This window comes from Mytilus californianus, unplaced genomic scaffold (assembly GCF_021869535.1).
Source record: "Mytilus californianus isolate M0D057914Y unplaced genomic scaffold, xbMytCali1.0.p SCAF_4, whole genome shotgun sequence".
Lineage (NCBI taxonomy): Eukaryota > Metazoa > Mollusca > Bivalvia > Mytilida > Mytilidae > Mytilus > Mytilus californianus.
This window is the reverse complement of record NW_026262690.1, coordinates 15,695,081-15,709,708: the sequence shown is the minus strand read 5'-3', so window position 1 is coordinate 15,709,708 and position 14,628 is coordinate 15,695,081. Positions and strand designations below refer to the sequence as shown.

Below are 14,628 nucleotides of genomic sequence, written 5' to 3'. Positions count from 1 at the left end.
CTACAAGTGGCATCGAATTTAACGTCTCCACTCTGACCGAACGTGACTGTGTACTTGTACATCCCGCACAGCCAAACGGACGCTGGCATTGGTTTAACTGCCAATCGGAACAAGACCAACAGTGACCATATTTCTATTCCCCGCTCACCCTGGAGGGGTTATTGTTGAGGCGAGCACGCTACCATAAGACCATTGAGACAGTAATGAATATCGAAGATACATATACATTTACATGTATTAATCAAAACATTTGCAACAAGAATAAGACACCGTGCCACTTCACATGATCATTATGTTCAGTGCACCGCTTAATCCGGGTCAAACTCTAATTTGGTATATAATTTTAAACGTTACTTTTATATTTTGAACGGAACGGAAAAACTGACGGATGCACTGACCAGTAAATATAATATCCCTATTGCTATCAAAAGTTGGGAATTAAACTAAAATGACCATCCTACTAAACAAAACTTTAAGCAAATAGCCCGTGCATGTACGTTTTTGCATACGTATTTGCATAAGTTAAACGACAAACATTTTAGAAAAACAATTAAAGAGCAATGAAGTTAAATTACGCATACGTTTGTACGGACACTTCCTAGTATCAATGCACCACTATAATTAAAGTCAAGAAGTAAAAACATTAACTGATTCAGTAAAGTGAAATCATATTTTTTCTTGAAGATGCGTCCTCATAAATTCCAATTGGTAAAATTCTACGGAAAGGTGACAAAGTACTACCAGTCAGAAATATGCATCAGTGATCTGAATTTCTACCTCTGACAAAAGTATCTTGAAATAAATTATTATAGAAGTATGCTAAAAAAAAAATAGAAGCAAGTCGTGAACACCTTTTACATTCCGGCGTGTTTGAAACTCTTTTTTAATCTTATAACTCATAAAATGAAAAATGAGAATATCATCTCGCTTCAAATTCCATTATTTCTATTTTTTCAAACTTAATTTTGGTTTAGTAGCTTTAAGAATTCATTGCTTGAGAGATAAATATATAGGTCAAGTGAAATGACGAAGTAATGATCGGTACATTTGATTATCGTTAACTCAATTAATTATTCTCTTGAAAGGGTGTTGTCAATAAAATTATCCCATAGTTATTCACAAAATATGTAAAGAATTAAAGTAGCAGATTGCGCTAATTTTTGAATAGCATCTGTTGCAACAAAGTATGTGTATTCAACGAGCCAAAAATTCATGCAGTCTATGCTCCCTTCCGTCATCCTTTAATGCAATAGGTAACAGTACACATTTATCATTTTAGTTACCTTATTCACCATTAACGTAATTTGCGATGCACTACTGCACCGTGACATTGTGTGCCAAAGAGGTTAGCGCTGGTAGGTTAATCTCACTCCCATGGGTATGCATGGAATTGTTGATCATTACATTTTTTTTTTTCACAACTTTTTTAGATAGATATAAGAAGATGTGGTATGAGTGCCAATGGCACAACTCTCCATCCAAGTCACAATTTGTAAAAGTAAACCATTTTAGGTCAAAGTACGGCCTTCAACACGGAGCCTTGGCTCACACCGAACAGCAAGCTATAAAGGGCCCCAAAATGACTAGTGTAAAACCATTCAAACACGAAAACCAACGGTCTAATCTATATACAAAACGAGAAACGAGAAACACTTATGAACCACATCAACAAACGACAACCACTGAACATCAGGTTCCTAAATTAGGACAGGCGCTTACAAATGCAGCGGGTTTAAACGTTTTAATAGGTGCAAACCTTCACCCTAACCTGAAACAATAGTGTAACATCACAACATAGAAAGACACACTATAAAATATCAATTGCAATGGCTTAACTCAATCAAAAGACATATCAACAAAAACAAGTGAACATACACTGAACGAGTAAATTTGATCGAAGACACAATGTAAATAAAAAATTAATAAAACAATGGGGTTAGATGTAAAACAATATCAGAAAGACAACCATAACCTTGGACAAAATGCCGCCAAAAAAAATAACGTACACAGGAAAATAAAAATAATCTTGTTGTAAGGTATACATGGAGTACGGAAATATTTTTTACAAAATAAATAATTTTGTTGTTTATAGTACGAGAGCAGAAGTGATATTTATCGTCATACTAAACACTCAAAGGTGGTAAATATTAAAAATAGTGAGACGAGATATTACACTAAATAAGTAAACATTAAATAACAAAAATACATTACAAATTGTATCAACAGGTCAAATAACACGAAAGTACGAAAGTACGATTTGAGAGTACTCGCAGTTACTGAAAGCTAGTTAAAAGTCAAAACAATTAATAATAAAAAAACTTATTAACATCCAATTATTTAATTTCCTTGATAAAAAATTGCAATTTTTTTTCGTACAATGTTGCAAAACCAGTATTGTTTTTATTTGTTAGTTTTGCTGATACTGTTCATCTTTTTTTTAATTAACACTGGAAAAACTGGTACTTTGGATGGGAGACCGAGTGAAACTTTGCCATTCTCAATATCATTGAAATAAATGGACCTTTAAAGATCAAAAAGCTTAAAGTTCTGTCAATGCGATAAATACTAATATCCGCTTCTGTATTGATCTTTTTTTATAAAATAAAGTAGAACATTTTTTATGTTTACTTATAAAGTGAATGTAAAAATAGAAAATCGATCTTTGTCTTGTGTGAATAACTATTGGAGCAGTTGTGAATTTTGATGTGCTTTATTTTAAAAAGTTTCATTTTCATGATTTTATAGTAAGCTTTCTTCTGTAAGACTGTTGTGTTTATGAAATGAAATCTCGTTCTGGAATTATTTCCAAAACATCTGATATAAGTGGAAAACATCAATCAATTTAAAAAAATTTATAATCAAACTTAACTCTGTGAAAAAATCATGTATTTACAATAAGTAGTTTTTGAGTAATAAAATTTTCAAATTTTATAACCAATCAAGTCAGTCTCATTAGCCAAAATGTTGAGAAAAGGTGAGGGGTACAAGAAATGATTTTACCAGATACATGTACATCCCATATCAATTTTTTCTTTTCAAATTTCTGAGAAATGTATTTTTTCAATCATTTATAACAAAAAATATGAAATAACATGCTTTTTGTTCTAAAAAAAAGAGAAAAATTCTAAATTTACAAATTTGTCAACATGGTAAATTTGAAACGAAAAAGCAACAAAATTTTATAAAACTTTCTTATATTAACACCTACCCATATTTTTTTTAAGTTAAATTTATTCAGATTGGTCAACTTCATCTTGATTGAAAGTATGAAAAAAAGTTTAATGGTGAAACTGTGATTTTTTTTCATGATAATAGCCCAAAAATGGGTAAAAATTGATGAAACATGGGAAAATCATCAAAATTGGGTACTTTTGGCTAAAGCAAATAAAGAAGTGCACCACCATATGATTTTTTCTTCACCAACTATTTTTTTACAGTCTTATAAACCCAAAAATCATGTTAAGAAAAAAAGTTTAATTCTAGAAATTTTCTCAGAGGTGTACATCCTTTTTAGTCAGAACATAGATTTATAATAAAACTTGACCTAAACACTTTTAAAATATTTATGTCTTCTACAGACAATAGATAAAATGAACTTTGCGTTGTAATATGTCTTTTATTTTTACAGTCTGCAAGAATTTACTGGAAATGAAGATTAACAGCACTTTTATGACGTCAAATTTGTTCTTATTCTCCACTTATTCGATACGAATTCTTTGTTTGACTTCTTCTGTAAAGAGGAATAAAACATAACACGACTCCGCTAAATATAACCAGACCGCCAACAAAATAAAAAGGAATGCTGTAACTGCCGGTGCCATCATATAACCAACCTGAAAGTAACATTTCTATATATTATATGAACACATTTAGTTAGATATAAACTTCAAGCTATAACATGTATAATAGCAGAACTTCAGACTGAAATATGAAGTATGCCCTATTTGTTGAAGCTCAATTTTTTTGTGAATCATATATAAAACTGAATGCTTTATTTTTGCATGGTTATGGTTAAGTCTAACGTTTTTCGTATTGCCAAAGGTTATAGTTTCATTGCTATTTGTTTAGTCTACACGTTCCCAATTGCTCTTGCATTCTCTTGTTTTGGTGTAAATCCGTCTTACTGCTCTTGCTATTTTCTTGTGTGGTAGTACATCTGCCTTGATACTCGTCTTCCTTGGTTGTTTATCTGTACTATTTCTCTCAATCTTTTTTAGCTGTGCACTGTCTTGTTATTCTTGATTTATTATGTTTGGTTGTACATCTGTCTTGTTTCTCATGATTTGTCTTGATTTTCCATACGACAACCTTGGTTGACCGTACACCAGCCTTATTGCTTTTGATTTGTTTAATTTGTTTTTACATCTGCCTTGTTATTACTAGGTATTTTGTTTTTTTAATTTTAATAAGAAGTCACTTTCTATGTTCATTGTTTTGGTAGTTTTTGTTTTGTGCAATGTTTATCGATGTCAATTCTCTTAAAAGTCGTCGCTTGACCTTATACTTTGTTAATGTCTGTGTTCTTTTTACCGGTAAAAGTCTTGTATATCCGTCGTCCTAAAATTCTTGTTCCTCTCTTTTTATAATTTCAAATTGTTTTTAGGGTTTGAAAATTTAAATGATCGATGGATTACAAATTATGTGATGTCTTAAGGTTAGGTAAGATTTAATTACCAATCCGCTGTTGTGAGATGTCTAATCTTTTTTTCTTTTCAATGTATTTTATAGGAGTAACATGTGTCACATGTGTAGCTGAATCTTCTAACTTGTCCAGAGCCCCTGGGGACAATTGGTTTTAGATGGTTTCTTGTTGGACAGTCTTAAGTTTTCAATGTAGTGTCCTGTGGAAAGGTTTTCATCTTCATCGTATTTCGTTTTTCCAACGGAATTGTCAGTTTTTCTTCGACTAATGAGTTTTGAATGGGCCCTTGGTAACCTCCTGCCTCTTTTGGAATAACTTATAAACCTTACCACATATTGGTGGACCTAGGAAACAACCAATTCCCTGAAACATCATTAGTAGTCCTAATGCTTTATCTAAGCGTTCTGACCCTAGGAGGTCAACCAGTATCACAGTATTCAAACTTACAAATACACCTTTATTAATATAAAATCAAATGTTTAATAATTGTTAAAAAAATCTAACATAATTGTTACTTTCGTATTTTTAGTACGACCTCTCATTTTATGATATTTAGAGTAATTGTGAATATAATATGTGTTTTCAGCCGTGTATCACCTTCACTGGTGATCCAATGGATGAGTCTGTTGTAGAGTTGTCACCTGTTTAGACGTACTTATCAAAGAATTATTTCTCTGACTCCATCTTACGATCATTTACGACAGATAATTTAGCTAATTTGCAATCAATTCCATCTGCATGCCTAATATATCATGTACTGTGTTACAACTCTAGATTCTACTGAAATTTTAAGTTCAGTCTAGGTGGCCGAGTAGTCTAGAGCGCTGGACACAGTGCAGGTGGTGTTGGCTCAATATCCCAATAGCATGAGTTCGAATCCCGGCGTGGGAAGAACAAAAATTTTCCTCCGCAAATTTGCAGATTTGACATTGTATTGCCGATATTTAGAGTAATTATGTATATATATATATATATATATACAAGTCTAAATTGAAAACAACGTTCAAACCTATGATTGCGTTGGATAAAAACCGCAATTTTTATACGTGTGCATGCAAAACGAATTTCTTGGTAGAGGGATCTAAATACAGCACAAACAACATTTTCCAAAAGACCAAAAAAGTGAAAAAGTATATTTTAACAAAACGCATTTGACTAGCAGGTCGAACAACGGATGTTCTTAAACCCTGCTGACTGCCATTGTCGATTGCCAAATAAACGGATCACAAGATGTAACATAATGGATCTTAATTATTAATTTAATACAAAACAGAAAACAATAAACTTGCTGAAAAGATGGTATACCGCAAAGAAAAGGTGCAAAATTAGTACACCATATCCGGATTTCGACAATTAATGTCTCTCTATATATATATAACTACAATGTATATTGATGTATATCCCAGCTGGTGGAGTGATCAAGAGCGCTGGACACAGTGCAGGTAGAGTTGCCACGATGTCACATAAGCAAGGATTCTAATGCCGCTGAGGGAAGGACTAAATTTGCGAATGCAAATTTACTGATATCCGATGGAAAATTACTGTCATTAAGTTGCCACATGTTTAGACGTATATATATATATACAAGTCTTAATTGAAAACAACGTTCAAACCTATGATTGCGTTTGATAAAAACCGCAATTTTTATACGTGTGCATGCAAAACAAATTTCTTGTTAGAGGGGTCTAAATACAGCACAAACAACATTTTCCAAAAGACCAAAAAAGTGAAAAAGTATATTTTAACAAAACGCATTTGACTAACAGGTCGAACATCAAATGTTCTTAAATATATATATATATATATATATATATATATATATAGAAGTCTATAAAAAGGACCAACCAGCAAATTTACTATGTACCGGATCGTCTAGAATAGACGATACTGTGCAGATAAGGAAAAAATTATATAAGTCTAGAGATTTGCACAACGATACTAATATAAGATGGTATTATACGAAGATGTTGTTAATAAATCGTGTTGACAAATATTTCGGCTTAACAAATAGCCTTCTTCGGTGTCAATTATTTTAACAATACTGATAATATGTATAAAAATAGCTCAATAATACAGGTAAGTTTTGGTCTATTGATTTAATCCAAAATCCTGAACATCATAATATAAAACAAAACTCAATACTCAAATATACGTGACTGTGTATATTTACAACCCAAAATGAGTGAACAATAAAACTTAGTATTTTTTATTGATGCCGTTTGGATGATGTACATTTAGTTCCTTTATCCAAAAGCTTTCCCGAACCTGTCGCTGGGCATCACTCCAGTGAATGTTCTGTTCAATCACTAGGATCTTCATGCGGTTAAAGTCATCAAGTGTATGACCAGACTGTCTGAAATGCTGAGAAACTGGGAGAAGTGGCTTCTTAGAGATATCACTCCTATGGCCATTGAGGCGTTTGTGGAAAGGCTGCTTTGACTCACCAACATATTGGAGGCCACAAACCGAACATTCTAGAATGTAAATAACATTCATACTTTTGCAGTTAACATTGCAAAATATCTTATAGTTATTTTCGGTTGCCTTACTGTGAAAAGTTGATGAGTGATGCATCTGTAGGCAGCATTTGCAGCGTTTTTCATCACACGAACGACATTCTCCAGAAGTACTTCTATTATCAGACACTTCAGCCCGCACCAGCAGGTTACGCAGACTATTGGGTTGCCTAAAAGCTATCATGGGAGGCTCGGGAAAAATCTTGGATAGTTTGGAATTCTTTTCAACTGTTTTCCAATGCTCACGAATGACACCGATGCTGTTTTTGAGAGATGGGTGGTAAGTAAGAACACATGGAGTCCTTTTATTTTTATTTTTATATTTGTATTCTAACAGTTTACTCCTTGGAATAGTTTCCGCTTTCTGAAAGCCTTTTTGGATAGTTTTGTGTTTGTAGCCCCTTCTCTTCAAGCGGGTTTCGAGTTGACGTAGTTGTTTTTTTGTTGTTTCTGAGTTGGAACATATTCGCTTGACTCTGAGTTGTTTCTGAGTTGGAACATATTCGCTTGACTCTGAGTTGTTTCTGAGTTGGAACATATTCGCTTGACTCTGAGTTGTTTCTGAGTTGGAACATATTCGCTTGACTCTGAGTTGTTTCTGAGTTGGAACATATTCGCTTGACTCTGAGTTGTTTCTGAGTTGGAACATATTCGCTTGACTCTGAGTTGTTTCTGAGTTGGAACATATTCGCTTGACTCTGAGTTGTTTCTGAGTTGGAACATATTAATTGTGGCCTCCAATATGTTGGTGTATCAAAGCAGCCTTTCCACAAACGCCTCAATGGCCATAGGAGTGATATCTCTAAGAAGCCACTTCTCCCAGTTTCTCAGCATTTCAGACAGTCTGGTCACACACTTGATGACTTTAACCGCATGAAGATCCTAGTGATTGAACAGAACATTCACTGGAGTGATGCCCAGCGACAGGTTCGGGAAAGCTTTTGGATAAAGGAACTAAATGTACATCATCCAAACGGCATCAATAAAAAATACTAAGTTTTATTGTTCACTCATTTTGGGTTGTAAATATACACAGTCACGTATATTTGAGTATTGAGTTTTGTTTTATATTATGATGTTCAGGATTTTGGATTAAATCAATAGACCAAAACTTACCTGTATTATGGAGCTATTTTTTATACATATTATCAGTATTGTTAAAATAATTGACACCGAAGAAGGCTATTTGTTAAGCCGAAATATTTGTCAACACGATTTATTAACAACATCTTCGTATAATACCATCTTATATTAGTATCGTTGTGCAAATCTCTAGACTTATATATATATATATATATATATATAGTTTGTATTATATTTGCCTTCGGGTTTATATGATCCGTTCATCCTATTTTGACTCCTCAAAATTCAATAGTCTATCCTAAATTCAGGTAAATTGTATGGCTTTCAAAATAGCGTTTCGATTCCTAACATCACTGAAGAGGGATTAATTGTCGAAATCCGTATACGGTGTACAAAAACCTTTGCACCTTTTGTTTGCGGTATACAATCTTTTCCGCAAGTTTATTGTTTTCTGTTTAGTATTAAATTTATAATTCAGATCCATTTATTACATCGGTGATCCGTTTATTTGGCAATCGCCATTGGCAGTCAGCAGGGTTTAAGAACATTTGTTTTTCGACCTGTTAGTCAAATTCGTTTTGTTAAAATATACTTTTTCAACTTTTTTGGTCTTTTGGAAAATGTTGTTTGTGCTGTATTTAGATCCCTCTAACAAGAAATTTGTTTTTGCATGCACACGTATAAAATTTGCGGTTTTTATCCAACGCAATTATAGGTTTGAACGTTGTTTTCAATTTAGTTTGTGTATATATATATATATATATAAGTGCCTATAAATAGCAACACATGACATACAAATCTATGGGAGTGTGGATTAATCAGTACAGAGATTAATACAATTACACAAATAAAATTATAGATTGCCTAACAATGTAATTTTAACACACTATTTAGTATGTCAATATTAGAATGTTTAAAATATTTACAAAACGATAAAAATAAACGCAATATTTCGCTAGACCAACTAGCTTTATCAAGCGTGCATCTATCCAGGTGAAATCGGATGTAGATGATATGAAACTTTTGAAGCTCAATGTACATGTTGCACATGAATTTAACTGCCTTGTAAATATTACACAATTTGGATGAAGTTCAAGATTATATACAAAATTGGTGATTGAAGTTTGCAACGTCCATTGACCAATATTACAAGATAAAAAGGACGAAGCTGTGTACTAAATTATTCTTTATCTTTCCTGTATCTTTCTCTTCTTTTTCGTTAAGACCATCAGGTTCTAAAGTGTGCAGCTGGTGGATCCAAAAGTTTTCTCTTCTCCTTCTCGCCGTGGTGTCCCACTCGGTGTTGACTTCTATGATTTGGAAAGTAACATTATCAAAAGGATGTTTTTTTGTGCGAAGATGTCTTGTGAGAGGACAGTTTTTGTTGGTTTTGTACCATGAACGATGGTTATTGAGCCGAATATTGAATTTATCCATTGTTTCTCCAACATACTGAATGCCACAAGTGTTACATGTTAATATATAAATTGAGTAATAAATCGAAGGAATTGCTTATGTTGCAAAGCTGCCAATACAAGCAGTTCTTTCCTCAGCTCCGTCACTAAACAAAGTTATACCATCTACTCAAATTCCAACTGTAAAACGGAGAACTCAATGTATTTTTTATACGTGTGCATGAAACAATTTCTTGGTAGATGGGTCTAAATACAGCACAAACAACATATACAGACAAAATAGCTGATCTGAAAGATACACCATCTACTTGCCACTATACATCATGTACTGTGTTACAACCCTAGAAAAAGCCGACGAGGAAAGGCATTACATCGACCACCGAAAGCAATATTTTTATGTTGTCTAGGTGGTTGAGTGGTCTAGGGCGCTGGGCACGGTGCAGGTGGTGTTGCCACGATGTTACAGAAGCAAGGGTTCGAATCCCACTGAGGGAAGAACAAAAATGTGCTAACGCAAATTTGCAGATGTAACATTGTCGGGCTAAATTTGAGACGAGTAATATATATATTATGGTGTTAGCCCTGTATAACCACGTGTTATCTGATGGAAATGTCTGTCATAAGGTTGTCACATGTTTAGACGTGTATCATAAAATTAAAATTTGATGTGGCGGCATGGTAATTTACATTATCATCCTTCACGACAGACAAAATAGCTGATCTGAAAGGTACACCATCTACTTGCCAATATACATCATGTACTGTATTGCAACCCTAGATAAAGCCGACAAGGAAAGGCATAACATCGACCACCGAAAGGAAAGCTATATTTTTATGTAGCCTAGGTGGTCGAGTGATCTAGGGTGCTCGACACGGTGCAGGCGATGTTGCAACGATGTCACAGAAGCAAGGGTTTGAATCCCGCTGAGGGAAGAACAAAAATTTGCAACATTGTTGGGCTAAATTTGAGACGAGTTATATATATATATATATATATATATATATATAGATTGCCTAACAATGTAATTTTAACACACTATTTAGTATGTAAATATAAGAATGTTTAAAATATTTACAAAATGATGAAAATAAACGCAATATTTCGCTAGACTAACTAGCTTTATCAAGCGTGCATCTATCCAGGTGAAATCGGATGTAGATGATAAGAAACTTTTGCAGCTCAATGTATATGTTGCATTACGTTTGATTTATACATTTTATTATACATTGAGCTGCAAAAGTTTCTTATCATCTACATCCGATTTCACCTGGATAGATGCACGCTTGATAAAGCTAGTTAGTCTAGCGAAATATTGCGTTTATTTTCATCATTTTGTAAATATTTTAAACATTCTTATATTTACATACTAAATAGTGTGTTAAAATTACATTGTTAGGCAATCTATAATTTTATTTGTGTAATTGAATTAATCTCTGTACTGATTAATCCACACTCCCATAGATTTGTATGTCATGTGCTGCTATTTATAGGCACTTATATATATATATATATATATATATATATATATAAAAATATATATATATATATATATATATATATATATATATATATAAACAAGTCTAAATTGAAAACAACGTTCAAACCTATGATTGCGTTGGATAAAAACCGCAATTTTTATACGTGTGCATGCAAAACAAATTTCTTGGTAGAGGGGTCTAAATACAGCACAAACAACATTTTCCAAAAGACCAAAAAGTGAAAAAGTATATTTTAACAAAACGCATTTGTCTAGCAGGTCGAACAACGGATGTTCTTAAACCCTGCTGATATATATATATATCAGATATAAATATATAGTTTAAAGAAATATAAGGGAATGTTTGGTTTCTCATTATTTGCTATGATATGCAATAGATATAAATTATAATTACAATAAAACAGGATTATGTCAAAGAAGAAAAACAACTGTGATCTTTCAAACGTATCAATCGTTATCTACGTTACTTTTGAGTCAAATAGCTCTTCAACTGTTTCGGTTCTTATACATCTTTGGCTTTCAAATAATCGGTTTTGATGAAGTTAAATCCGGAAAGCACTTCGGACGCATGACATTTATAACGTGTTGTTTCCATTTTTCACTTCTTATATATAATGAAAAGTCATTTGTCAATTTAATGTATAATGGAAAGTGTATTGTCACTTGCATGTACTTCTGCATTACCTAATCAAATTAAGATTAATTCGAGTTGATTTTGCCTAGACACATGTTAACAGATATAATCAACAAAAGTAGATCTTCATTAAAAAGAAAACGAATCTTCAGATGAATTTATAAATTTCAATGAGAGAATATCGCCCGGCCGCAGCAAATCCTTAAAAGGCTTTCAGACGTCAGAGCAATCTTGGATAACCAGTTAATGTTCAGTAACACTTTGAAAATATATATCATGATTAGTCAAACACCTATGTTTTTATTTTTTAGTATCCTTAATATTATCATTTATAACATTAACGGTACCAATTTTTCTGCACCAAATATAAGTTATTCGGTGATAGTATTTACTTTCTCTATGGTTTTGCTAATTGTATTGTATAACCATTGGCAGATTTTTTTTTCATTTTAAAGTTCTCGGTATAAAATGACGATATTTTGGCTTTTGAGAACTGCTGTGGACAGATGTAAAAAAAAACACTCAGTAATACGAAATATTAACATTATACGAGAAAAAAATACATAAAAAATGCCTGGCAATATTTCTGTGCAAAGACTCGAACTAAATATTTTTTTTATAAAAATGTTAGAATATATACATTCCAATAGGCCATAATTCACCACACTTAAAAATAACTTATACTTTATCGTTATCTATATTTATGATATTATCTTCAAAATTTCTTGAAATTATTCACAATCATACAAAGTTTGTTATTGGAATAGATCGGTGTGCCTTATAACATATTTTTAAAAAAGATGCAATTTAAAATTCTAATAAGATGAAATATTAGAAAGAAAAACTACTCACCAATAAACATTCCATAAACAGATGAATACATCATGAGATAAACTTTACTATCATTAAGTGGGTTCAATACATTAGCAGTTCCACAAATGACCAGCGATATGCCGTAAAGCAAAAGCCGATTTACACACTTTCGATCTGCAATCCATCCGAAAATAATACGTCCAAATGTATTTGAAATGCCAATAATCGAAAGTAGAAATGCACTATCAAACTGGTTCATACCTTTTTCCTCGGCTCTATCTGGTAAATACACATATGGAGTATTAAATCCAAGGGCGGTGAAGTAATTCGACACAACAAATATGGTAAATGCCGGGTTTGTTAATAAACCAAAGTCAAAATGTTTAGAAAAGCAGCTGGACACAGAATTGGTAGAAGGGTCTGGTGATGTAGTTGATTTCGTTTTTAAAGCTTGTAAGCCTTCATCTTTGTTTTTCACAATCGAAAATATTTGCTTACTTGTCATCGATGCTTCTTTTATGTCGATTTCATCTTCTACAATTGATAAATCAATTGCTTCGTTCTTGATTACTGACTTGTCCGTCGTTTTCCCACTTTTGTTTTGAACCGGTCGAAAGAAAGCGCCACACAAAACTATGTTCATTATGAACCCTGCTTCCATTAGAATTGCACCTCGCCAACCATATTCGTCTATTAGAATACGCACAACTGGAGCAAAAACAAATGTTCCTACTCCTGAACCACTAACAGATATACCTAGAGCAAATGATCGTCTCTTTTCAAAATGTTGTCCAACACATACTAATGTGGATAAAAATATACCACCAAATCCTAAACCTTTAAAAAAAAAACATTTTACGTTGTTTTACTCTTTGAAATGAAGGTCTGAAAAAAAGTATATTTAACAAATATTTTATCTAAACCATTCTTTACTTGCGAAGTCACTACTGCATATAGTTTACATATGTAGGTAAAAAAAAAGAAGAAGATGTGGTATGATTGTCAATGAGACAACTATCCACCAGAGTTCAAATGACGAAGATAAAGGCAATTTTTGGTCACCATACTGCCTTCAACAATGGGAAAAAACCCATAAAAGTCCCTGACAGGAAAAATGGAAAACAATTAAAACAAGAAAAGCAACGGCCTACTTTATATATATATTTATATATTGATTATCTAAACTACGAAATAAAACCTTTAAAATTGTTTCAACTTGCCTCCAGTTAACGTTTTACAACTAATCTTTATGTGCTTTGAACTAGCTCCATAACCACTGTCATGAACTTGTCATTAACGTTTGTTATAAACCATATGGATGTAATGAAAACAATTATTTTTTGTAAACATTTCTTTTCCTATTTAATTGAATAGTCATTTCAAAAATGTGATTGCAAATCTATTTGCTGCAACTCATATAAATCCTTCTGTCTGTAATGAAAAAGGTTAAGATGCTATATATACTTACTGAAAATGTGAGGAGATGATTAAAGTTGTTAATTTTCTACTTGACGATGTCTACGTTTTGGTAATTAAGTTTATCGACAAATTCTATGTATTTCTATGGGCACAATTTGCAACCCCTTATATGTCGACGTGTTCCTGTATTTTTATGATTCTCAGTTTGTGGCCAAACTCATTAAAGACACGTGTAAATTTCATTTAATTGATAAATCCAACAAACACTTACCGGTAAATTGATTATATTTTTTTGTTAAATAATGAAAAATTCTCTAAACATTCTGCCGAAATTAACCTAAAGGAACTTCCGTTTGATTAATCAAATATAAACAGCAATTATTACTTTCCTTTTCTAGATTTAGAAATTACAGTTTCATACGGGGAACTCTGTATAAAATTTACGACAAAAGCGATAATTAATCGTTCCTTATTGTTATTTTTTTTTACGATGATGTTCCTTTGGTCAATCTTACGGTGTTTATATATCCCAACTATTTCGCCATTCCCATGCATGTATTGTCGTTTTAGATTTCATTGGCGTAATCTTTGTATCACTGGTAAATCA

At 32.5% G+C, this 14,628-nt stretch overlaps 1 protein-coding gene across 3 annotated transcripts in view; it reads right to left on the bottom strand.

Annotated features, from left to right (window-relative positions):
- Positions 1-14,628, bottom strand: part of LOC127737563 (monocarboxylate transporter 12-like) — a 74,395-nt gene that overhangs the window by 49,860 nt on the left and 9,907 nt on the right. The window contains exons 3-5 of one of the 3 annotated variants that reach the window (XM_052248395.1): positions 12,642-13,439; positions 4,972-5,097; positions 3,460-3,833 (exon numbers count right to left, since the gene is read on the bottom strand). In XM_052248395.1, the coding sequence (XP_052104355.1) occupies positions 3,688-3,833; positions 4,972-5,097; positions 12,642-13,439 (1,070 nt within the window). In that variant the 3' untranslated portion in view covers positions 3,460-3,687. Of the gene's footprint in view, positions 1-3,459; positions 3,834-4,971; positions 5,098-12,641; positions 13,440-14,628 lie in introns of those variants that run through there. The other 2 variants (XM_052248396.1, XM_052248397.1) reach the window with 2 other exon arrangements.